Source organism: Sminthopsis crassicaudata, chromosome 4 (assembly GCF_048593235.1).
Source record: "Sminthopsis crassicaudata isolate SCR6 chromosome 4, ASM4859323v1, whole genome shotgun sequence".
NCBI classification, from domain to species: domain Eukaryota; kingdom Metazoa; phylum Chordata; class Mammalia; order Dasyuromorphia; family Dasyuridae; genus Sminthopsis; species Sminthopsis crassicaudata.
The window spans coordinates 385,356,128-385,383,248 of record NC_133620.1 but is presented as its reverse complement, the minus strand read 5'-3'; the positions used below and the strand labels follow the sequence as shown (position 1 = coordinate 385,383,248).

General features: G+C 31.2%; 1 protein-coding gene across 3 annotated transcripts in view; it reads left to right on the top strand.

Moving 5' to 3' along the window:
* TARBP1 (tRNA guanosine 2 -O-methyltransferase TARBP1) overlaps window positions 1-27,121 on the top strand; it is a 77,016-nt gene that overhangs the window by 41,879 nt on the left and 8,016 nt on the right. For all 3 annotated transcript variants that reach the window (XM_074262426.1, XM_074262425.1, XM_074262424.1), the window contains exons 17-26: window positions 66-254; window positions 791-990; window positions 1,188-1,259; window positions 3,115-3,235; window positions 8,147-8,257; window positions 12,310-12,459; window positions 13,822-13,908; window positions 19,736-19,932; window positions 24,643-24,724; window positions 26,207-26,378. In XM_074262426.1, coding sequence (XP_074118527.1) covers window positions 66-254; window positions 791-990; window positions 1,188-1,259; window positions 3,115-3,235; window positions 8,147-8,257; window positions 12,310-12,459; window positions 13,822-13,908; window positions 19,736-19,932; window positions 24,643-24,724; window positions 26,207-26,378 — 1,381 coding nt within the window. The remainder of the gene's footprint in view (window positions 1-65; window positions 255-790; window positions 991-1,187; window positions 1,260-3,114; window positions 3,236-8,146; window positions 8,258-12,309; window positions 12,460-13,821; window positions 13,909-19,735; window positions 19,933-24,642; window positions 24,725-26,206; window positions 26,379-27,121) is intronic.

Here is a 27,121-nt window from a genome sequence, read left to right as displayed (position 1 = left end):
AGTTATAATAAATAGTTATAAAAAATGTGACATTAAGTGATCACTTTTTCTCTCTCTCTCTCTAGCTTCTTTATTCCTCTGAATCACTCTGCATTGAATCTTTTGATATGGCTTGGAAAATTATATATTCTTTGAGCAACACGCAACTGATATTTTGGTCTAATTTAAAAGCTTTTGTCCAGTTTGTCTTTGATATCAGAGTTCTTACTGTTGCTGCCAGAATCAAGGGCCAGTCATACTCAAAAATAAAGGAGGTAAATTTTTTCTTAAAGCATTTATTATATTATCTTCAAAGATGTGAGTGTAAGAAAGATAACTAACCAGCATAGTATAATGGGCTTTATATGATTAAAAGGGAATCTAAACCTGAGTAAGCCATGGCGTTTTCTATTTATGAGATTATTTATTCATATTTTTTTTTTCCTGTTTTGCGGAGGGAATTTTTCTTTGGTGATTTCTAGATGATTATCACTACCTAAAAAAAAAAAAAAAAAAACAAAACACACACACACACCCCAAAATTAAGGAACCAAAGTGATTTTGTTAATGCTGTGATTTTTTGATTTTTTTTTTTTTTTTGAATTGTCGTTAGGCATTGAGTAGATTTATTTATAGACTTGATATTGTTTATATTGTAATTTATTAAATAATTTTTAAAAATTAAATATATTGCAATTTATATTAAAGAGTTTAGTTAGAGGTTGTTCATTAATAGTTTATAGAATCACTGATTTCTTTGAAAGTAAAAATGCAAGTAAGTAAATTGACTTCCATTTTCTTTTCGTTCTAGATCATATATAAGATAATTGAAATGTCCACAACAAAGACTGGGGTCTTCAATGTATTAATAAGTTATTGCTGTCAATCTTGGATAGTTCCTACATCCAATAATTTGACTCTGTCCCAGGATCCATTCTCAAGTGCTAGAGATTATATTGAACTTATTATTGAGGGCTGCATCTTTGGAACTGTATTTAGGCGAGATCAGAGGTAAAAAGGCACATGTTTTCATACTATCATATTTATATTAAATGTTTAAGTGGGTGAAATTATATGTGCCAACTACTTTACATTGCTTTTTGTTTTGAAGCTATTAAGAAAAATAAAAGCTGTTAAATTTGGAATTATTTTGTACTTTAATCTTTTGTCTTTTTTTTTTTTTTTTTTCCTTTTTCTTTTTGGTTAAGGCTTATACAGGATGTACAAGCCTTCATAGAAAATCTTGGATGTGAATGTGCAGCAAATATTGTAACAGAAAAGTAAGTGTGTTTAACATTTTTCCTTGTCTTAACATAAATGGGAAATTGTTTCTTTTTTATTATAAAAAGATATCTTTGTTAAATGGGGGAATATTTACTAGTTAGAAAGTAATAAGATTATATTCAATTTACATTTATTAAACATTGGTTACCTGTAAGGAACAATGTTGTTTAAACTAGCTTTCAAAAAACACATTTTAATGTGCTATTTTTGAAAACTTTTTCTTGGTGCTATTATGTAAAAATTCAGTACTATAACCTTTGCACTAAAAGTCCCAAATGAAAAAACAAAAAAGAGTGACTACAGATTTTTGGCCCCTGTAGAATATACTAAAATGATATATCCCTTAGATTTTCTTTGTAACAAAAATTTACAGATGTTATAGCTAACTGATTATCAAACAAACAAAATACAATTACTGTGAAACATTTTAAAAATTTTTGTTTCTGATTTTACCTGATTTCTCTTATCCATTCTGTAAATTAAGCCTTGTGAAAATTTTCATTATAGCGTTTTTCACATCTTATGACTAATTATTCTCTTAAATTTCTGACTCATCTTTTTTTACATGACTTTTTCAAATTTTTTTTGTTCCCTAAAAGATAGTAGTATTGTTATTATTCACTTTGATTTCTATTTGTGATAACTCATAATGGATTTCACCATTATTCCTTTTCTAAGTAAAATCCATCGTTACAGTCATTGAAATATATTATTTTGAAAGTTTTCCCAGGTGTGTTGTAAGAGTATCTGTCATTCATGGAGTTAAATTTATCCACTTTTTTTTTTTTTTTAAAGAGTTTATTTTAAATGAGAGAGAGTCTGTCTAACAGGGGTTCTTAACCTTCCAGGAGTCCATGGATAGATTTAAAGGAGCCCATGAACTTGCATGGGAGAAAATATTTCACCTTTATCGTAATAACCTTTAACTGAATTTTAGAATTTCCTTCAATTAGAAATTAAAAAACAAAACAAAGCAGCTTTTTTTCTGAGAAGGGTTCTATAGGTTTTACTTGACTGCCATATTGTTCCATGATCAATAAGTTAAGTGCCCTTGTGATTTCTACTGTAGTGTGTGTAAAAATATCCAGTTAACTTAAAATGATATTCTCATTCATATTAGAGAATAAGAGAGATGTGGAAATGCATTAAATTAATTGCTGATCATTTTTTGTTAAGATGGTTTATATTTAGCTGCTCTTTTCATAGTTTTTCAAATAGAATGCAAAGGAGTTCAAGAAGAGGCTCCCTTTGCCAGATGTACTTTGTATTTTTTAATATAGAAAAACTCTAGTCATTCTGATACTTTATATTTATTCATTCTAATTGTTACTTGAAAAAAGTAGTATTTGTAATCTTACATACATTCTGTTTTTATAAGATTTTATTATTTGGCTATGGTATCAGATGTGCTTTCCTTATTATGTGAAGATGATAATACTTGTCTAATAACAATAGAGTATGAATGTTGAATAAGAACAAGTGTGAAGGTAGATTTGTGATGATCCATTCATATTTTCTGGAGAGTTCTTCCAGTTGAAAAAAATGTGTGTGTGTGGTTTTTTTTATCTTCAATGTTAATAATCCAACATTCATTAAATATGAGATGTTTGATAAAGTTTGTTTTGTGAGAGTTTTTGATCTTTTTATTTTATTATTGATTTAAAGATATAGTAAACTTGAATTGACTTTATATTAAAATATATTATTTTTTATCCTTATCCTTATCAGAAACTAAAACTTAGTTTAGTTTTGTTTTGTTTTTGGTTTGAAAGTGATTTTGATAAAATGGTTTCATTTGTTTATTGCACTTTCAAGATATATTGAGTATTATCCAATATATATGTTTTCCAGTACTAACAGAGATGACCATTATGTGAGAGTTTGCGCTATCAAATTCCTTTGTTTATTGGATGGATCAAATATTTCCCACAAGATGTTTATAGAAGATCTTGCAATCAAGCTACTAGATAAAGTAAAAGTTTTACTTCATTTTACCTTTTAGATTAGTTAAAAATAATTTTTCTTTTTATTAAAGATGTAGTGATACAATGATGTATTAACCTAGCAGGTTCAGTCAGCAATACATTATTCTTTTTTATATGACCAGAAAATATGTTTTGGTTATTTTTTTGGGAAAAAAAAAAACAATCCTCCAATTCCAGAAGAAATTTAAGTTTGACAAAATTATTTTACTGAACTTCTTAGTTTTATATTTTAAAAAAACAAACAGAATAAATATAAAGGTATTGTTATTAAGACCCTAGATTGTGGATTTTCAAAAAAACTGTCAGGATTTGCTTCTGCATAAATTCTTTCTGGTATCTTACATGTTGGCAATTTCCCATTTTCATTAAAATAAAAAGTGTAGTAGAGTAGGAAAACTTTTTGAAACTGCTCAGCTCAGGGTACTTTGGGAATAAGTATAAGATTTTGTGAAGAATCACCAAGCTGGCTTCCATTTTCACAGTTTAAGGATTATTGGACAGAGATGAGTTTTTTGGGTCCTGTGGTTTTGAATTTTCCATTGCTCAGTGAGGTAAATTCCATTAATGATCTGGTACTGACTTGTTTTTATGAAGAGAGGTTAATTCAACTTTAATATTCTATAATTCTAACAGTATAGGAAAGCTAGAATGTCTAAGAAACTCCTAATTTGATTCTCTTTTGGTAGGAATTCAGAAAGAAATAAAAGTAGTAGTTCCGCTCAGTAGGATTAAATCCTTGCTATGTGTCAGTCATTGGGCTAGATATTGAGGATGAATGTACAAAAAATGTCTCTGGCCTCAACAAGCTTATGTACCTAATGGGGGAGGAGGGGAAATGTTCAGTGCATAGATAAATAAATAGAAGGAAAAAGCAAGTAAGTTTGAGGTGCAGGGGTGATAGGGGTTTCATGAAAGGCGGCATGTATGAGATGGCTTTTGATCTGTACCTGGAAAGGGGAATTACCAAGGGGTCTTAACAGATGGAGGTTAGGAAAAAAAAGTATTTCCAGGTATAGGGAATAATCTATAAAGGCAAGAATTGGAATATTGTCTATGGGGAAAAAATTGGTAGACCAGGTTGTCCAGAACATGATACAAATGTAAAGGGAGTACCTTCTTTGCATCTCATGTTCATCATGATTTTTTTTAATTATTAAAATAGCCATTGCCATAGTTTAGTTCCTTCTCTTGCAATGGTCTCCTACTTGGTCTCTTCACCTCAAGTCACATTTAGCTTTGAAGTCAGGAAAAACTTCCTGATTTCTGTGCACAAGAGGAACTGGTACCTTTGAGAGAGAGTGAGAAGGTGTTAAAGCATAAAGCAGTAATTTGTTGGAGAGATTGTAGTGGGCATTTCTGAATAGCTGCAATAGTATAAAGGTCCTGTTTAGCTCTTAGATTCTGTGAAATATCTATCTACTCCAATCTTCTCCACAAAGTTGCCAAAGTTATTTTTCTGAAGTAGAGATCTTTACTTAATTAATTTACTACAAAGTTAACTACCGTGGCTTTTTCCCAAGATAAAATAGGAATTCCTCTGTTTGGCTTTTTTTAAACCTACACTTGTGGTTTTTACTAAGTTTTCCCATCTTTGTTATGTATTACTCTCTTTCCCATACTTTTTGTTACAGCTAAACTGGTTTTCTTTCTCTTCTTTGCAATTAGCATTCTGTCTTCTGTCTTGTTGCTTTTGCATGGGTCATGCCAATGCTAGAATGTACTCCTTCACCCAGAGAATCCCATTTTCTTTAAAACTCAGGCTAAGTGCCACCTTCTACGTGAAGCTTATCCTGATCTTCCAGCAGCAAATACCCTTTCTTAAAGCATTTTGTGGGTCTTCACTGTTAAAAGTAAAGCATTTTATTTTTGTCTTTGTATTTCTAGTGCCAATGTGTGGCATATAGTAGGCACTTAATAAATACTAGTGTAGTGATTGAATAATATGCATTTAACTGGAATGATAGGCAAGAATGAGAAGGACTTTAAGTGTCAAAGGAATTTGTTTCTGATGCTTCTAGGATTCATTTTCTTGATCCAGGGAATAACATGGTCAGAACTATTCTGGGATTATCAGTTTGGTAGTATGTCAGAATGAATTGGAGAACGGAAATATTGAAAGAAAGGAGACCAGTTAGTTGGCTTTTGCAGTATTTTAAGTTAGAGGTATTAAGTGGTAGCCATGTGCATAGAGAAGAAAGGATAATATAGAAGTAGAACAGGACTTAGTGAGGGAGAGGGAAGAATTGAGGATGATTTCAAGGTTGCTAACCTGGGTGACTGCAAAGATAGTAATACTTGAACAAATATAGGAAGTTACACTGCATAATCCAAATTATCAGAAATACTGTATTGTACATTTGGGTTTTAGTTTTCATAAAGTAAGCTAAAAAAAAAAAAGACAAAAAACTGAAAGCACATCAAAGTTTTTTTTTTTTTTGTTTGTTTGTTTTTGTTTTTTTATTTTTATTTTTTGGTAGCCATTGACTTGATGGGTAAATTTGGGTGAGATAGTGGAGAGGGGGATTGTGTGTCTGTCCCTCCTTTCCTTCTGCTTTTTTTTTTTTTTTTTTTTGGACACTCAACGTCTCTGTGTTTCTAAGTAAGAAGGCCATGCATGGCTCTTTATAATGTGCCTGTTCTAAATTTGTGGAGGAAAATAATTCCCCAAAACTATTGTGTCCATTTCTTTTGGAAACACAAGGAAATCTCCAACATCTATATATAGAGCATCTTATGGGGAAGTATAAAATATGATTTCTTGCTTTCAAATAATTTTTATCAAACAAGCATATATTAAGAACTTAATATGATTAGAGTAATTGCTATCTAAGGAAGGGGGTGGGAGGAAGGAGGGTAAATTTTGAAACACAAGGTTGTAAGAGTCAGTGTTAAAAAATTATCCGTGCATATGTTTTAAAAATAAAAAGCTTTACACCCAGCAAAAGAACTCTGGGAGATGACTATGAACCACTACATGGAATTCCCAATCCCTCTATTTTTGTCCGCCTGCATTTTAGATTTCCTTCACAGGCTAAATGTACACTATTTCAAAGTCCAATTCTTTTTGTACAGCAAAACAACTGTTTGGACATGTATACATATATTGTATTTAATTTATACTTTAACATATTTAACATGTATTGGTCAATCTGCCATGGGGGGGAGGAGGGGAAAAATTAGAACAAAAGGTTTGGCAATTGTCAGTGTTGTAAAATTGCCCATGTATATATCTGGTAAATAAAAACTATAAATAAATAAATAAATGAAAATAAAAATAAAAAGCTTTAATTAAAAAAAAAAAAAAAAAAAAAAAAGAACTTAATATATACCAGGCATTGTACTAAGCAGCAGTTTAGGCATTTGACATAGTTGACAAAATGCTAGGCCTGGAATCAGGAAAACCTGAGTTCAAATATACCTTTATATACTTCCCAGCTAGGTGACCCCGGGTGAATCACTTAACCCTGTTTTCTTCAGTTTCTCATCTGTATGAGTAATTAATGAGCTGGAGAAGAAAATGGCAAACAACTCTAGTATCTCTGCCAAGAAAACCCTAAATGGGTGCCATGAAGAATTATACTTGTCCAAAAAACAATAGAGCAATATCATTGTCTTAAACATTGGCAAAGAAAGGCAAAATTACAATTCTTGACATCAAGGAACTCACTTTCCGTTAGAGGAGACATGTAAATAGCTAAGCACATAAAATATGTCCAGTATAAGTGGGAAGAAATCTCAGAAGTTCACTAGCAGTGGGGAAAAGGAGGTTTCAGGCACAGGAAGGCAAAGGCCTCTTTCTGATGGCAAATTTTTTAACTGATTCTTGAAAGAAGAGAAGTATTTAACAAGATTTGAAAAGAGCATTATAAACTGATGATAATAAGAGTAGTCAGTATTCTTGAGTAAAAACTCAAGTGAAACAGCCATATGTGATAAGGGTTTTTAGTTCAGACCATCTGAGTCTCTTCCCATTTCTATGTCTGTCTATATATATCTATATGTGTATCTCCTTTCCTTGTGTTCCTTCCATGCATATTCCATCTTTCTTTTCATCTCATTAAAATTTTTTATTAATTTTTTATTTCTATACCACTCTATATATTTTGTCCTTCTGTTTTTCTCTCTTTTTAATCTTTTTCCCCATCTGTGGTGTGTGTGTGTGTGTGTGTGTGTGTGTGTGTGTGTGTGTGTGTGTTTTTCCTTTACTATCTCTTTTCCCTTTGCATACCTTACATCATTTGTGCCTGGAGCTAGAGTGGTAGTTTTTTAAAAGATCACTAGATGGAAAGAGTAGTTGGGAATTTGCCCCAAATTTGTTTTGTGATCTTGACAGAGGTTTTTTTAATTAAACTTTTCTGAACTTGATTTTCATCTAAAATGAAGTTTGATTAAATGATCCTAAAAGTTTCTTCACTATGTTCTCATTCTTTTCCCTTTATTTATCTAAAATATGGAATTAAGGCATATTTCTTTAAAGAAGTGACTTTAAAGTAATTTATTTAATTGAACAAATGAAATTTCATTCCTTTAAGTTTATTCCTTCAAAAATTCAAAAGCAAATAAAATTCATAAGCAGCTTATTTTTTGAAAAATGAAAAAAAAAGTCCTAGTTAGTTGCTTTTGGGGGGGGGAATTTTTTTTTTTTTTTTTTATTCTCATTTGATTTTTTTTTTTAATCCCTTCTTACTCCTTTCCCTCTACTCCTCTCTTTCCTTTTTGGGATAGTTGTATATGAATTTATTTTCAAAATGTGGTGATAGACTGGTGGGTTTAGGGTTTATTGTTACCAATTTATGCTGTACAAAGTTGCATTTGTAACTTCTTTTAGCTTTGATCATAAACCATGTAAGTGCTTTTTAAATTTAGTGTTATAACATGAAAACTGAATTTCTTTTCAGGATGAACTGGTATCCAAGTCTAGAACACGCTATTATATAAATTCTTTGCAACACAGAGTAAAAAATAGAATGTGGCAGACTCTACTTGTACTCTTCCCCAAATTCGACCAGGTATAATTTTCATCATATATATCATAATTTACATTTTTAATTAAGAGGTTGTTCTGTTAAAAATGCTTTATACTTTTAAATGAGATTAAGCTTAGGTATTTAAATCAAACTTCATAATTAAAATCAAGTAGAAGATTGATTTTATGAAGAAAGATACTGACCTAATCACTTTGTTACTATGATAACTTTCACAGAAATAGCTTGATAAATGGACCAAAATGCCATAACCAGTATCCCATTTATATTTTATTATTCGGTAACAACTTATCATTCAATAAAATACAAATGTAAGCACAGAGGAAAATTTTTAAAAAAAATTTATATTAGAAATTAGTTTGAAACACTAAAAAAGGGAAAAAAGTATATATATCTAGATTGCTTGATACTTTTTTTCAGAAAGAGAATGACATGGGACATGTGGACAAGATAAGTATTGAATTAAATTATTCTATGCCCTGCCTCTCCATTAATATTTCTTTACAGACAGGAAATCCAGTTACTGATAATGAGGGTCATTTCAAAATTAGTTGTCTTTGCCTATTAGCTTTTGTAGTTAGAGCAAAGATAAAATGCAATTTCAAATTAGATGAAAGAATGAGAAGTTAACAAACAAATGTTTGCAAAAGGTTGATGCTGACATTTTGAAAACACTTGTCAATGTTAGAAGAGGAGGCAAATGGAAAAGGTCATTATTAATGACTTTAATTTATCATTCTTTCCTGTAAAAATATAGCTGATATAAAGCAGTCACCTCAAAAGAAAGAGCAAAAGAAACTAGAAACTATTTGAGTCAGTATAAACTCCATCTCTTTGCCAAGCAGAAGTATTAACTTATTAGGATACAAACTTATTTGTATAATACTAGGAAGGAGGGTTGATTATCATGTGAGAGCCATCTACACCCAGAGAGAATACTGTGGGAACTGAGTGTGGATCACAATATAGCATTTTTACTTCTTTAGTTGTGGTTTGCTTAAATTTTATTTTCTTTCTCATTTTTTCTCATCTTTGATCTGATTCTTCTTGTGCAGCAAGATAATTGTATAAATACATATGCCTATTTTGGATTTACAAATATTTTTACCTTGTTTAAGATAATATTGTATTATTTGCCTATTACAGTAGGAAGGGGGGAAAGGAGGGAAATAGGAACACAAGGTTTTGCAAGGGTCAGTGGTGAAAAATCCTTGCATGTGTTTTGAAAACAAAAAGCTTCAATTAAAAAAAAGATTACACTATTGTGGATAGCATTTTTGCCTCATTAAATTAGAAAGCTGTCAAAACAAAAACGTCTAATGAAAGGTTGGTATGAGACCTAGCTCAGCCACATTTTTTCAGAAATATTCTGTTTGGAAAGCACAATTAAGAAGTAACATTTTTTGTGTTTCTGTAATTAATATCAGTAATAGGAATCTGGTCTCAGAGTATTATCTATTAAAGTATAAGAAAGAAATAATCAGGCTTTTGGAATCAGTTTTCTATCACAGCCACAAGTTATTAGTCACAAAAATCACTGAAAGATAAAGAGAATGTGTGATTCCACTATATTTATTAATGAGCAAAAACATATTTGGTTTGAGTTCAAAATGCTACCTCATCCTCCAACAAATAGCTTCTCATACATTAGTCAAATGAACCAGAGAAATTACTCTGTCCAAGGATTTTTTAGCATCAGATGAGGAATATAAGAGGTGAACATGCTCTCTCGAAGTGTTTTCTTCAGTGGAATATGTCTTAGGCAAGGTCCAAAGGGAAACGGGATTACCTATACATGGCAAGATAACCCAGATGTACTTTTTGGACAATACAGTGTTTTTCAAATCAAAACCCCAAACATTACAGCTTCTTCTTAGTGAGATACATATTTATTTAGTGAGATACATACTTTAAATTAGTCTAATTCATCAAGAAGAACCTAAGTGGAAATGGATGAAAAATGTCTTTTCAGACTACAAATTGGATGACTAGTCTAGTGAGTCCCAGATATATCAATATCTATAACTGTCACTTGCAGCTGAATAGTTAATGGGTCCAGAACACAAGTCCAGAATAGGATGTATTTAATTTGAGAAATTATATAGTACTTTCAACAATCCCAAATTGCTCTCTGGCACAAAAAGCCAACTTACTTTCCCCCCCAAAAAAGTTTTATCAATGATTCTGGAGTCAGTGGTCCCAAAGTTCAACTTGTGCATTTTGGACACAGGCAAGTTTATTTTATATCTATCTATCTATGTTCTTATTTATTTCTGTTGGGGAAATCTATATAAGAAGTAAAATCATGGTGCAAGTGCTGCAGACAAGAGATGGATAATCTGAATTCTATACTTAATATCCACAAAATGTAAAGATACTTTTAGTGCAGCTTCTAGTATTTTGTAGAGGAGCTCTGGGAGAAAATAGAAAAAAGTCACACACGATATTAAGTATGAAGGAGTTCCTATTTGACTAGATGGAGAAAATAGCTACATTGGTAAGATCACAGATTCATTTAAGTAGTAAAATATTCATGTATTTCTTGTATAAAAATTCAGTTGAGCAAATAGTGAACTATGAAATAACTGTGAAATAGACTTCTAGGTCATGTAACCACCAAAATAGAGTATTAGATACTTTGATCAATCCTTTTGACCTCTCAAATTTGAATTATATTTAAGAGATAAAGCAGTTTTAACTTTCTCTAAGACACAAAGAGTTCTAAGTAGGTCATAATTCTTGTTTACTCAAAAAATTAAGGATTTATTGAGTTTCTTTTCTTAAACCTTAACATTCTCACTCACTAATTCCTTCCCCTACCAGCTACTGTGATCTCATAGGACTGAACAAGCTAATGGGTGGTCTTGCAAAAAAATTAAACTCTGCACTCCCTCTTTCCCCCTTCCTATCCTTGCCACAGAAAGTTAAAAGGCAGAGTCTTATTCTAGTAGGTTTGCAGCATGGCAGTGCTCTATGCTACAACAAAAACTCAGCCATAGAACTGAAAAAGAAAGAGAACTAGGTCAGGATGCCAATTTGTATGTGACATATCACTTAGACAGAGAGAAAGGGCTCAATATTCACCTGGGGCCATCTCTGTCCTCCTGGAAGTCACGTGGGAGTGAACTATAAATTGCCCGCTGAGGGAGGATGCTAGAAGAGATTTAAGGGTGTTTGGGGTAATAATTATCAAAGAGGAAGCATTAGAAAGTGAAATAAGAAAAAAAAGTATAAAACTCAAAGACCTTGAGAATGTAGGCAGATGGACCAAAGGGGAAGATGAGAATATCAGAATGTAATATGACCTCCAGATGAGTTAACCAAACTTCTTTGAATAAATATTGCAAGTCAGAGAAAAATAAATCAATACCTGATAAGGCAGAGGTAAGGCAAGACACCATGGAACCTATGTTCCCAAGCATATTCTCAAATGATTTAAAAGAGAAGTAAGAATTGTGAAAGCAGAATTGATGGCCCACAAAACAAATAATTGACAGAAAAGCTTGAATTTTTTTTTTTTGTTTTTTTTTTTGTTTTTTTTTTTTTTGCAAAAGAAATGAGAGAATAGTTGAATGGGAAAGATATAGAAGTGAAGGATGATTTGGGAACAGAACAGCAAAAAACCAATAACCTTAAAACAAAGGTTGCAAGAAAGATGAACAAAGACAAGATGTTCTGACATCAAGTACTATTTAGTTGGGAATAATGCAAGTCACTTTGTGAACTTGATTTACATTGGAAAAGTCAGCTTTTAGTGTGTAGTTGATTTTAGTAATTTAGTGACTTCTAAAATTAATGACATTAAAACAAAGGGTCTGAGACAATTATATAAAAATGAGCCAAAATAAACAAAAAAAATACATAATTATAGTATTTAAGATTGATGGCTATTTGGATTGGTGAGTTTCTTTATCCAGTGTTTAGTTTTTGGGTTTATTTTTGCTAAATATTTTAGAAAAATTCATGAAAAGTTAATAAAATTGAGATTTAAAAAAAATTTGCTTAAATGTTTAATGTGCAAGAAATTATTTTTCCTTGGGAAAATAACTGATATTATTTTTTTTTTTTTTACTTAGAACTTCCTGGATCAGATTATTGGCAAGATATTTGAAGCAGGATTTGTCAATAACCAAGCATCTATAAAATATTTTATAGAATGGATTATTATATTGATTCTTCATAAATTTCCTCAGTTTCTTCCAAAGTTTTGGAATTGTTTTTGTTATGTAAGTAAATTACAGTCTTCATATTTTGTTTAGAAAAGTTTCACTCACTTAGTGGATCTATGTTTCATATTTCATAATAAAATATTTGATGAACTCAGCTTTGAATTTGATATACTACTTAATGAATAAATGAATGAAAATTGTGAAAAAGAGAATAGTAATAGAGTTGGCCTACTGTTACCATTTAGTCTTGAATGGGAGAGATTTTATTAAAACAAAAATCTGAAACAGCTTTTATAAATATTAACTAGTAATCAGAGTGGTATGGGTACTGTTTCTATATCTGCATCTATATACCTGCATGGACACATAAATAATTTATATATACACATATCAAGCAAGCCCTTTGATTTGTTATTATGATATATTTAAATCATTGAATTCATTTATATAAAGATGAGAGAGTCAGTGTCTCAGCCATTCTTGCAGTCATGAAATCTGGCTCCCAGTCCCACCTCTGACATGTGCTATTGCTATGACTATGGACAAATTCTGTAACTTTTTAGCGTTGGTATAGCTACTTTCTAGGTCTCTGAGTTGTATATTTGCTGATTTGCGCTGTGGTAATTAGTTTCCCTATTGGGAATGTCTTATATTCAATAACTTGTAGAGTTAGACTCCCCCATATACAAAGATGAATTTTAGAATTTGTGATTGAAGAACTCCTAGGAAAATAGTGAAAAGTTTTCCTATAAAATATCTGCCTTATGCTTATCATGACTTTTTTTGTGTTGATATCCTTATTCCCTCCAGTCTATAATTATGGCAAAATGGATCAACTTTCTAAATGTCTGCTTGTTTGTAGTCATCCCCTTCTAATCCATACTACATACCATCACCATAACCTTCATCTTTTAAAAATACATCTTTATATCTCTTTACTGTCTCCAGGTCTTTAATAACTACCCCCTCCACTGTGTCCCATAAAGGTCATTTGACATAGACCAATCAAGTCATTCTATAGTTTCAATCAAATAGAACTTCACATTTCCCCCCACTGGTATCTGCTTTCTATGGTTATTCTTTTAGAATAGACAACTCTGCACCTTTGCCTCAAAGCCAAACTCTACCTTTGTTTCATTGTTTAAGTAACTTTTCTTTTGTTAAACTTTCTCAAGTCCATTCGAATCCATAGTGGTTTAGTATTCTCTTCTTGACTGTTTATTTGATAGCATTTCTTTGTACATTACTTCTATTGTGAATTTTGTATTATTATTTTTAATTTTCGTGATTTTATAATCTTGTCTCCCCTGCTAAAATATGAACTTCTTAAGGTTAGGGATTATGTCATAAATTTAATTCACAATAACTTGTATTGAATAAACACTGTTCAATGCTAATTGATCAATTCTTTTTTTCTAGGGGGAAGAAAAACTCAAAATGAGTATTTGTACATTTTTATCAGTTTTGTCACATTTGGATATCATTATTCAGAATATATCTGAGATGGTAAGTTTAAAATGTTTAAGGTTAAAAATAGAGATTTTTTTACATGGAGATTATTTTTTAAACAATTATAATTTCTTTGAAGTATAGAATCGTTAATAGTCTTTTAATTTTAACATCTTCTTTACTACGAAAAATTGATTATAACTTCCCCCTTTTCAAGAAAAAAGTTAGATAAAAATCTGAATTTGTAGATAAAGAAAGTTACTTGTAGATTACAGACCGTTTAAAGTTGTTTTTATTTTCAGTCCAAATTTGCCTCTTTTATTTCTCTGTTGTCCATTGAGAAGGCAGGAAATATACTATATATGTAAAGTGATATAAAACCTATTTACACATTAGTCATGCAAGAACAAAAAGAAAAGAGGAAAAAATGTACTTTGGTATACATGCTGAGTCCATCATTTCTCTAGCTGAAGATGAATAGCTTCCTTAATTTCATCTTAAATTCTTGGAGTTTTAGGGAATAATTATGCTGATCAAAGTTACTAAGTCTGTCATAGTTATTATCTTTTACTGTTACTGCACATATTTTTTTCCTAGTTCTGCTCATCTTTCTTTGCTTGTGTTCATGTAAGTCTTCCCAGGTTTCTTTGCAACCATCCCCTTTGTCATTTGTTATAGCACAATAATATTGTATCACATTCACATATCACAACTCGTTCAGCCAATCCCCTACTTATGAGTGTCTCTTCCATTTCTAATTCCTTGCTACCACAAAAGACCTGCTATAAATATTTTTGTTCATATGGGTTCTTTTCATTTCTTTTTTTTTTTTAATCTCTTTGGGAAATAAACCTAGTAACTGTTTTGATTTGTCAAAAGGTATGCATAGTTTTATAGCTCTTTGGGCATATTTCCAAATTGCTTGGACTAGTTCACAACTCTACTAACAGTGCTTTAGTGTACCTATTTTGCCATTTTCCCTTCTAGTATTGGACATTTTTCTTTTCTGTCCTGTTAGCCGAACTGATGAGTATGAAGTGGTACCTCAGGATTGTTTTTATTTGTCATTTCTCTAATTATTGATTTAGAGCATTTTTTTTTCATATGACTACTGATAGCTTTCTTCTTTAGAAAACTGCCTGGTCATATCCTTTGACCATTTATCAATTGGTCCTATTTTTATTTTATTTTTTATTATTTGACTTAGTTCTCTGCATAGTTGAGAAATGATGCCTTTATCAGAGAAACTTGCTGTAAATTTCCCTTCTCAGTTCCTCCCTTTATCCCCCATTTTCTGCTTTTCTTCTTATTTTGATTGCATTGGTTTTCATTTGTGCAAAACTTTATCTATTTCCCCTCCTGTGGACCTCTCTATCTCTTGTTTGTTCATGAACACTTTTCCTATCCTTAGATCTAATAGGTAATTTCCTACATCTTCTCCTAATTTACTTATGAGATCACTTTTATGTTGGAATACTGTATCTAATTTGAACTTATTTTGGTAAAGTGTGAGAGGTTATCTAGGCCTAGTTTCTTCCAGACTATTTTCCACTTTTCTTAACAGTTTTTGTTAGATAGCAAGTTCTTGCTAGCTAAGATCTTGGGTTTATGAAACACTAGACTACTGTGGGGACTACTGAGGGCAGCTAGATGGCACAGTGGTGGTCACTGGGTTTGGATTCAGGAACACTCATCTTCCTGAATTCAAATTCTGCCAGAGATGGAGAGAGAAGGGGGGAGGGAGAAAAGGTGCAACTTAGGTTGAATTTCTAAGTAGTAGCAAAGTATTAGGGTTTTAGAATAACATTAAGATGAAAATAGTGTTTTACAATGTTCATTTTGGTAGGAACAATTAGAGGCAGGGAAATCCAACTTCAAGTCAGTTGAGAAACAAAACATACAAACATGTTTGGTAATGGCAAGAACATTGAGGGCATAATGAATCAGAGTGTAGAACAAGGGAAAGCCCATTGACCCTGGAGTCAGAGGGCCTATCTTTCAATCCTTACTGGGTTTTGTTTTTTTGTCTGACCTTAATTAGGTCATTTAACTCTTTAGATTTTCATGACCTCATCTATGAGAACAGATGTCTATCTGGAAAGACTGGAGGCCCATCTTAACTTTTTTATATTATGTATGGATAACAAAGTGTCCAGGAGGCTAATTGACATAGTTAATTATTAGCCAGGATTTGAACACAGTTTGTTGTAGCTCTAAAGGAAGTGCTCTTAGATATTGTTATCCTCTTTCATTTTCCAGATGAGGGAACTAGCCCCAAGTGTGAATTGACTTGCTCACAAACATATAAGTAATGCATAGCAGATTAAGGATTTGAATTTCATTCCTTTGATTCCAAGTCTAAGTGTTCTTTTCATAAAAAATCAAATATTCCTTTTTTATATATTTTATATATAATATCAAATATATTTTCATATATTTGAAAGATATTTTCTTAAGGGGGTTTTGAATCTTCTCTTTATCTTAAATATCTTTTAGGATGGTATCTTGAGATCCAAAAGAAGGCAAAAATATGCAGTATTTTAAGATACTCTTCATTGCAGAGCATTTCCTTTTTTTTTTTTTTTTTTTTTTTTTTTTTTTTAAGGACAGAGAAATGTGCTTATAACGCTGGTAATCATTTTCTTTTCAAAAATGTTTCATTTATGCCTACTAAAATTAAAATCAATCAAATATTTTGACACTCAAGTAGAAAATTTTTTTTCTTAATTAGCTCCAGAAATTGAGAGTATTGCTATTTTCATTTTCAAGGAATACGGACAAAATTTAAACATTCTATTATTTAAAAATTAAGAAATTGGTATTGTAGTACACTTTTGTTACTTGTTGCAATAAATGACTTTAATTACTATCAGCCAATATAAGAACAACTCCCAGATCCACATTATCAACTTAAAATGAACATGTCAGAGAGCTATCTTTTTCTTTTAATCCTATCCTTTTATCTTGAGCTTCTCTTTCACAATTTATCCTATCAAGTCTTCCAGAATTAAAAAAAAATCTCACTTTTGTTAATTTCTTTTCCTTCCTATTGACCCATTCCAAATCTCCTTTTTATTGTTTGTGTCTAGACCACTGTTATCCCTTTTGTTGCCTACTTTGGACTCTGTGTAGCAGGTACCACCTCCAAACTTAGACCATACACTAAAGAAATAATCATCCTCCTCCAAAGTCACTTTGTTCCATCAGAACTTTTTCTTCTATCCAATCCTATCTCTTAGTCTTCAAAACTGACCTCATCATTTAACTACTAAGTATTTTAACTGTTCTTTCCATTCTGTGTCTTGTGGTCTTCCTTTTAGCCAAGCAATTATACTTATCATTTTCCTTTCTCATTTTGTTGTCTCCCATGTATAATAAACATAATCATTTGTGGTATCATTAATTTCTTACTTTTTATCTTGTAATTTTGAAGATTTCATCATCCTCTTTTGGTAGTTCATGTATATCTTTTTTATCCTAAAGATGGATATCCTATCTTTTATCCTTTGCTTTCCTTCTTATATCTGTCATTTTTTCATGATCTCTGTGAATTTCAGCTATTCTCCAAGTCTCATTGCAATTAGTTGGTCTTTTTTTGTTTTTACACATCAACAATCATTTTAAGGAATGCAGACAAAGCATATTACTAATTACTTTGGTATATGTTTGATAGTGAGGATACAGTGATTCTTGATAAATATTGATGACTGACTCAGTAAAGGAACTTCTTGCCATTTTAAAGATGCCATAACCATGCTGACTAAATGATTTCAGTTATTTAAGTATTACTATGACAATCTTGTTAATACAGATTCTCCCAAACTTAATTATTACCAATTTATGTTTGATCCTAAAGATAGCTCTGTCTATATGCCAATTAAGATTTCCACCTGCAAGGAGTATCTGAATAGCTAATTTAGTAAGTAACAATAACAACTACACATACACACACACACACACATACACACTCTTATTTAAATATTTGGTTCTTGTAGTTTTCGCATGCACATAAAGCAAGCTACCTCTGTCGAACAATATTCTTAATATTCTGAAATAATAATCCTTGTTATTTTAGAATAAGGAAAACCTAATTAGTATCGTAATGGGGATTTTTGATTTTATATAGGAAAGTGATCATGACCTAGTGAATAGGATACCTCATCTGACATTCAGGACTTAGTGGATAAGATACTTATCCACTCCTTCCTTTAAGATCTGTGATCTGTGTCTGGCGTCTCCTCCCTTAAAATCTGTGATCCAATCAAATTGTCCTCTATCTTTTTCACTATGATACTCTTACCTCCCATTTCTGAGCCTTTATACTGTTTTTAACTATGTATTGCTTGTCTTCTCCAGGATAATAGAAACTCCTTTTGTGACTAGGTGTTTAATTTTTTGTATTTTTATTCCTAATGTTTAGTGCAGTGCTTGGTATAAAGTAGGCATTTATAAATGCATATTGATCGATCAAGATTCTGATTGTCCAATATCATTTTTACTAAGGAGTCATTGAGTCATCAGTAAAAGACAGCTTTCTACATTTCAGTTCCCTTGCCAGACCTACTGTCATCATAGGGATGTTGAAATATAAATATAAAACATTGAGCAGTTGATATGTGAAAAGACTGTACCAGATACTAAAAGACATAATTTAGACAAAACTGTCCCTGCCTTCAGGCAGTCTATTATTTAAATGCTTTTAATTTATCTGGCATAATAAGATCTACATAAAACCTGTGATTGTGATATTATTGGAATGGAAAGATCCCCTTGTCTAGAATAGTGTCAAAGATACATAGTAGAAATGTATTTTTTAATTTAATTTTCCAAGTGGCCATTTTGCTTTTTCTTATAAACTGGAAATTTTTTTACAAGATTTGTAGCAATGTATCGTTTTCTATAAAGGGGGAATAATCTTTGAGTTTACTGAAAAAGAATAAAAAAATGCTAAACTGCCTTGCTATTTTTCTTTATACATCTTAATTTCCTATCACTTTCTGTTCTGAGTCCTAGTTGATTAAAGAAGAAACAGTAGCTAAATAATCAATAATGAAGAAGACAGTAGCTCTTTAAGTGGAGTCCTACTTTGAAAGCACTTGCAATTTTGTTACTTGGATAGCTCTTAAAGGATATTTCAACTTGTAGATAAAGAAAAGGTGGTAGGAATATTTGGAGCTAAACGTTAACATACACTTTATTTTGTATTTTAATGTCAAGCCTGTGCCACTAATTCATTTTGTGACCTTTAACAAATCATTATAATTCTTTGGGCCTTATCTGTAGAATGAAGGGACTGTATTAGGTGAACTTTTAAGATTCCATTCATGATTTTAAGGTATATCAATTAATCAGTGAGCATTTATTAAGCTCCTAACATGTGCCAGACCTTGTGATAAGTTCTGGGGATACAAAAAAAGGCAAAATACAATCGTTGCTCTAGAGGAGCTCATAGTCATTAAGTATTAAATAGCCATGGAGTTGTCGATGTTTTTTTTTCTCTAATGATGCAAATGTAAAAATACATTATCCTAAAAAAAAAAAAAAAAAAATGGTTGCATTGATTTGTCAAATTTTCTGGGTACTTATACAAAATATATTATGAAAATGATTACTACTTATATTAACCTAACTCCTATCCATTGTAGGTTTTTGAGTTAGGTAATGTGTTATTCCCATCTTATTAATAAGGAAATTGAGGCACTGAAAGGTTAAGTGACTTGGCTTTCACTCAGCCACTACATACTAAATCCAGATCCTCTTATTCCAAGTCTTGTTCCCCTTTTACTAATATGTAATCTCTATCATTTATTAAACTTTTTTGCTCAAGTGGTAACAGATAATGATTGTGCCTAAATTTGGAGATTCTCTTTGTCCTTTCTTTTAGAAACCTGTTCTGAAACAAGCTCTTACTGTCATACTTCAATGGTGTTTCAACCATAATTTTAGTGTTCGACTCTATGCCTTATTAGCTCTTAAGAAAATCTGGGCTATGTGCAAAACTTTGCATATAGAAGAGTTTGATGCTTTGACTGCTGTTATAGAATCCAGTCTTCATCAAGTAGAAAACATGCATGGAGCAGGGTATGTAAAACTTAGTGCTTTTGTTTTTGTCTCTTATGGTTGAGCTATAAGATAATATTGGTTCTCTAATATGTTTGACAAATTGTAGCCATTTGTGTTTGATGGACTATAGAGATATTACAGCAACTTAGTAAATTCTAATTCATCCAGTTTAACTGTCATTTTATTTATATTGAACCTGATTTTTAAGCTTTTGTAAATATTATATTTCTAAACCTTTTATCCTTTGAACCACTTTTTCTATATTTTCAGAAAGAATTACAGTGAGATTTATACAAAAGTAATAACCAATTTTAGCTTTTTTCATAAGATCTGGGACTATAGAAGTTAGATTCATTTTGATTATATGTGTTAGATTTTCCTAAAATAGATTATAAGCTTATTTGAGTTGCTGCTAAATACTTGGTTGATTAGTTATAGAAATAATAAGAATTCTAGGCTCCATATAGGCAAATACTATCTGACCATAGGATTTAGAGATAAATAGAGATCTTGGAAATCACTGAATCTAATTGATTCATTTTAGAGATTAAGAAACTGAGGCTCATATAGGTGAGTCAGGTTGCCCAAAGTCACCCTAGTAATAAGTAACAGAGATAATTCAGACCTAAATCTTCTGATTTCTATTTCAGTCCAGTTTTTACTATATTTGTTTTTCTCCCTCCACCAGTGGAATGATTAGGCTTCCTAAACCTCAGTTTATAATTAGTTTGAGAATGCTGAAAAGTTTATTAATTTCCAGAGGCCTGAGAAATGAATGGAGCCTATTGTTAAAGATGCTGATTGTTTATAGTTAAAGAATTAAAAGAAACAGCCAGTTATAGCAGAGAGAGCTAGTCTTAGAGCTGAGAAGATCATATATCAGGCATATGATTGTGAATAAGTCACATAATAAGCCCTACAAGCCTCTAAGACTAAATTATAGAAAAGATATTGGTCTTCATTTGCGAAAGAAATTCCTATACCCAATGAAATCATAAGTCCAGGGGGAAAAGTGTGTGTGTGTGTGTGTGTGTGTGTGTGTGTGTGTGTGTGTGTGTGTGTGTGTGTGTGTGTGTGTGTTTGGCATATGTATATATTTCCATCAACAATGTCAAGAATTTATATTCATGTAGTACTTTTACATGAGAACTTGAAGGAATAAATGTAATTAGCACTCAGAACATAGGTACTAGTTAGTAAATTTGAAACAGAATTATGTGAACTAGTTGTATATTAGTATTTACTATTTTAATCATCAGAAAGTAAAGTATTTCAGGCAGGCAGTCAATAAACATTTATTAAGCATCTAGTGTGTGCCAGACAATATGCATACTAAGTATAAGGGATACTAAGAAAGGAAAAAGACAGTCTGTTTTCTCCAGAATCTTAACAGTATAATGAGGATGACAGCAAGGAAACAAATATGTATTAATAACCTATATACAGAATGAATATGAAATAATTGAAAGAATGCAGTAAAGTCTTTCTGTAGAAGATGGGGGTTTTAGTTTAGTAACTTAAAAGAAGCCAGAGAAGGCAATAGGGAGGTGAGGAAGGAGATGATTCTAGGTATGAGGGACATCCTGAGAAAATATTTGGAGTTGAGAAATGGAGGATGCTTGAAGGACATTTTGAAATGTCTAAAAAGCAGCTGGAGATGTGAGGCTGGAAGTCTGTAGTTATGTAGTTGCATAAGTAGATTTGAGAAGTGTTGACATATAGAAAATACTTGATTTCTTAGGCGATCTGACAAGATCACTAAATGAAATATTGTAAAGGGAGAAGAGATTAAGGCCCCAGACAGAGCCTTGTGGGACACCCAACAACCAGTGAGTGGATGTGGTTTGGATGAGATTATAGGAAAGGAGATTGAGAAGTAGTCCAGTAAGTCACAGAAAACACGAGTTTGTAATATCATGAAAACCTAGTAAGAAGTTGTCAAGAGAAGAATATGATCACAGTGTGAAAGGCTACAGACAAGACAAGGATGAAAAATGAGGAAAGGCCATTCACTGGCATGGAAACTAAAAAACTGTTAGTAACTTTGGAGAGATCAGTTTTAGCTAAAGAATGAAATTAGAACAGACTTCAGAGAAGAATAAAAGGAAGGGAGCACTTCTCAAAGGCATCTTTCACAAGGGGTTTAGTCACAAAAGAGAAAAGAGAGCTGGGGACAATAGCCATTAGCTATTGGGAAGGTTGGACTGAATGAGGATGAGGAAGACAAAGGCATATTTATAGACACTAAGAAAGTATTTAGTAGACAAATCAAAAATAATTAAGAAAAGGGTAAATCTGCTAAAGATGGTTGGCATAGTATGTTTTCACTTTTGCACGTGGAAAGGTTGGGTTTAGCACTGAGAAGAGCCAGCTTTCACATGAAAAGGCAATGAATATATGACAGAAGGCAATTGCGTGATATCTGAGATAAGGAAAAGAAGAGAAGATAATACTTTTTTTTTTTTTTTTTAAGGAATATCTTTATCCTCTCTCCTCAACAAGAAAAATGTGAATGTATTCAATTTTTGAATAAAATATGGACTAAGTTTCTCAACTGAGTCAGGGATGGGAGAGTTCTGAGAGGTTTGTGGAGAACTGAAAAGATTGGGAAGAACTCTTGTGATGGATGGAATAGTTTATAAGGCAGTATAAAAGGACTTCCTTGCTGCAGTGAGGGCCTAATTTTTATAACATAAATTTGTGTGGACTCTTTCAGCATGGTTTACTTAAAATGAGCACTTATGAGAATTCAAGGAGTCAGTCAGTGGTACTGAATTCATTGTATTTGGGCCATATTATCTTGGCATTCTATAGAAATGGTTTTGCTAATTTTGTTTAAAAAAAAGCCATTTAAACAATATTTCTGCCTTTTATAAAACTCTGCTTGAAACAATAACCATTATTGGTCCCTAGTATCCTTTTTATCACTTCATAAATAACGCATTTAATTTAGTACCACAAAACATTTGTCCTTTAAGACAAATTTCTTAGATCATCTTATCACACAAGACTTGATAAATTAAATTATTTCCCTTTAGCTACTGGGAAATAGTAAGTTTAGTAATAATTTATCATTTACATTACCTGCCAAAATCTAATTCTTTGAACTCTTCCTTTATGTTTATTTAATTTTTCTTTTAATTGACTTGTTTATATTTTGTTAAGCTTTCTTAAATTTTTTAAGGGGAAGTGAGCCTATAAATCTTAAATAAATAATTTACTTAAAATGCTCTTTAACAAGCAAATCAGAGAGCTTAGAAAATAGTCTCTTGCAAATAGCCTTCATTATATTTCAGCATTTTTTTATTTTATCGACTAGTCCATATTTAGAACTCAAAAGAACAAATATTTGCTCCATATAATTTCATTTTTCTTTAATAAGAAACTTATAGTACACAAAAGACAATATAAATATTTAAAATTCTTGGTTTTCCAAGTATAATCAACTAATCGAAGTATTAATAAAGTAGAATTTTTGCAATGTTTTGGTGGTTTTTTTTTTTTTAATATGTAATTATTAGTTTGTTTTTAAACTATCTGATATAATACAAAGAAGAACACTAATTTGGATTCAAAAGATCCAGGTACAAAATCTGTTTCTGTTCCTTAAGTTACCTATATGGCTTTGAGAAGTCACTTCACAACGATTCTTCTCATTTGTAAAATGAAGATTTGGCCTAATTGACCCTTAAATTCTTTCTTGCTCGAAAATCTGTGATCCATTCCCTTTCTCCCATTCTTATTTAAAATGTATTTTGTGGAAACTGGTGAATTTATTTTCATGTAGATTTAGATAAACTTTATGTAATAAGGTCAGTTAGGTCTGAGAATAATTAATCTAAAAGTTGACTTGTACAAATTAAAATTTCCATAATTTTTTTTTTTTCTCATTGGTGGTCATGATAGGGTTTGAAGCTAAGTGAGAGCATTTGAGGTAGCTGGACTTTTCCATCTTGAGTCACAGGGGGAAAAAAATTGAGCATTAGGGATATAATAGCACTTATAATTTTGTTTTTATTTTCCAGTTTTCAAGAATATTAGACATATTTAAATTATTAGAGTCATATTACTAATATAATCTTTTATTTGGTCATGAAGGTCATAGTAAGTATGTAGCTGTCTTGACTTCTCAGAACTGCCATTTTTATTCTCATTCTTGATTTTAAGAAACAAGGTACCTATTCACCTGATAATTATATTTAATAAATGTTCCTTGGTTCTCTTCAAACATGTGATATTGAGTGCCCTGTAAAATTTTTCAGATTATCACTAGGTTATATCACCTAGAACCTCTCCTCTTTTAAAATTTTGCCTTCCCTATTCTTGTGAAATTGTTTCTTCTAATAGTAGTTTTGTTTTTTTTTAACTCCTTAATTTTAATTGGAGATGGGCCCTAGGATTATTAAAGAAGGTTGACTCATCTTTGAATTTGAAAATGGAATTTCATTTTCTTGATCTTATTTTCTTTTCAGTGGTGTTGTAAGATTGAATAAAATATATTTAAAGGGTTTTTTAATTGTCTTGAAGAAATAGTCTAACTCAAAAGTTAGAATGGCAAAGTTTCAGTTCCCTTCTAAAATATGTAGTAGTTCTTGAAGGTTTATCTATTTGATTTTTTTTCTCCTAGAGTTGTAAAACTCAACTATCTCTCACAGTATCTCTCTCTCTCACACACACACACTTTTTAAAATTCTCAAGATGTATACTTTTTTTTTTTTAAATTCTCAGGAATGCCAAAAAAAATTGGCAAAGAATTCAAGAGCATTTCTTTTTTGCAACATTTCATCCACTTAAGGATTATAGTTTAGAGGTAAGTATAGAATATTTTAAGTTTTATTTGCTATGCTTTTTAGCATTAACACTTCTTTTGTTGTTATAATTATTGAAGGGAAATAATTACATTAAAATGTTTTTTACAAGCTTCATTTTTTGATTTTAAATTTCTGTTAATTTTATTTCTGTCATTTTGTAGATGACTTGCTTATACTTCACTCTTTAGTAGTGAAAATTGGCTAGTCATTTTTCAATTTCTGTTTCTTAGACAGTATTTGGCTTATAAACATTGGAAGAGAATATTTAATTCTAAACAGAAATGTGTTCTTAAAAACTACTTCTCTATTTCTGTTTGGCCGAAATTCTGTAGCAAATTCTAGAGTAAAAATTCTGTAGCAAATTATTTGTTAGCAGTGGAATTTTATACTATTTAAAAACAGAAAACAAAAATCCCAGCATTTTTCTTGAAAGCAAATGACAACAGTACAAAAGACCAGAAAATGATATAAATTACATGACTTTTGTCATTTTAAGAACTATAATACTTCAGTTTTGAATTTTAAACCTTTGATTTTTCCCTTAAATAATTCAGAAGTATCTATAACATTAAATGTCTTAACCTGTTAGGTATTTAGTAAGTTTGTAAATGTACATTATATATTGTTTGTCCGTAATCTAAAATTCACCAATATGTGCTATGGTATGTGCTTTGGATTTTAATTACTGGAAATATTGGCCTAATTTTATTTGTAATAAAAATAGAAAGCATTTGTTAAAAACAAAAACAAACCAGCAACATTCTCTGCTTTATGGTCTTTCAAGTCCACAGTGCTTTGACATATTTTTGAAGGATGCACTTTTTCATTGTGCATTATTGTCTTTTGTTAACACCTGGTTGGATTAACACCTTGATTATCTTCTTTGATTCTTCTATGATCTCATGATTTGTTTTTGTTTTTTTTTTCTTTTCCTTTCCATTCCTTAAATAAATTCTGTGAGTTAAGTGTCTGTATGATTAGTACTATTAGATTTCAAGCTATAAAAATGATTCTCTTCCTCAATGTCCTGCCCACCCCCACCCCAACCCCCCAAAAAAAAGAAAAAAAGAGAGAGAGAGAAGGATGTGATGGATGAGAAAATGAAATTGTTGTATAAGACTTGGTGAAGAAAGAGCTTGAAACTAATTGCTTAATTGTAGCTTTTATATTTACTTGCATTAGGCATTTTAGAAATTATGAAAGAAGTTTATGGTCTTTATCTTCAAGTAATTTATGATCTACTTACAGAGCATAAGACAAATACAGAAAACAATTAGAGAATTAATAAGGCTAAGACAGTATATGCTTTGTGAGTGTATTTGGGCACCTATGCTTGTAGCTTGAAGTTAAGTAGAGCTAATTAAATTAGAGTTAGGTTAGAGTTTAAATTGACTATATAGAAATTCACAGAACTGTTGTTATGCCTTCCATTTGTTTGCTTAAAGAGTGGAATTAAAATTTGTGAACACTTGTCTTTTCAGACCATATTTTATACCCTTCCACGCCTTTCAGAACTTGTTGAAGATGAATGGATAACCATTGGTAAATTCATAAAATTCACTGATATTCCAATAGATTCAGCATATCAGTGGTACCTTTCTGAAACTGAACTTTGTGAACTAAAACCAGGTGACTGGTCCCAGCAAGATATAGGTAAATGTAATTATTTTGATCTTTTTACTGTTGTTTTGACTCCATCTTACTGAGTTATTAATAAATATACCTGAATTGTTTTTCACCTCACTATGCCAATCAATTTCGGTCTTCTATTTAGAGATAAGTTATTTAAGGTATATATGAATTTTAGTTAATAAAGAATCTATAATGTCACAACCTATAAGTAGAATTCCTCAATGTTCAGTTAAATCCAAAAATTGAAAAATGTTATAATTTGACATTCATTAAGGGCGTAACATGGTAAAATACTAAAGGTAGGTTTAGGCACAATTCCTACAATACTATTCAAATTACATAGAGCAGTGAAATAGAACAAAAAGTTAACAGGAATGTACACAAGGAAAAAGATACTAGAAAGCATTATAAAACATATATGTGTGCATACATATATATGTATATGTACACAGCAGTATATAACATACACTCACATGTGTGTGATGTATATGTATGTGTGTAAACTTTGTAATTATGAAAATGCTATATAAAGGTTATTTAAAATTCATTTCTGTGGGCTACTATCTAAAAGAAAGGATAAACTAAATTGTTAGGATTACTAAGTGAGAACTGAGGTTGTCTGGATAGTGACAAGGTGAGAATTCAGGTTGAACAATTACAAGGTGAGAACTCAGGTTGACTTGATAGAAGGAGCAAGCCCATTGGCTGAAGTGGTTCTTCCCAGAAGCCCTTGCATTATCCCACGCCCATTCTCTGGGAGGATA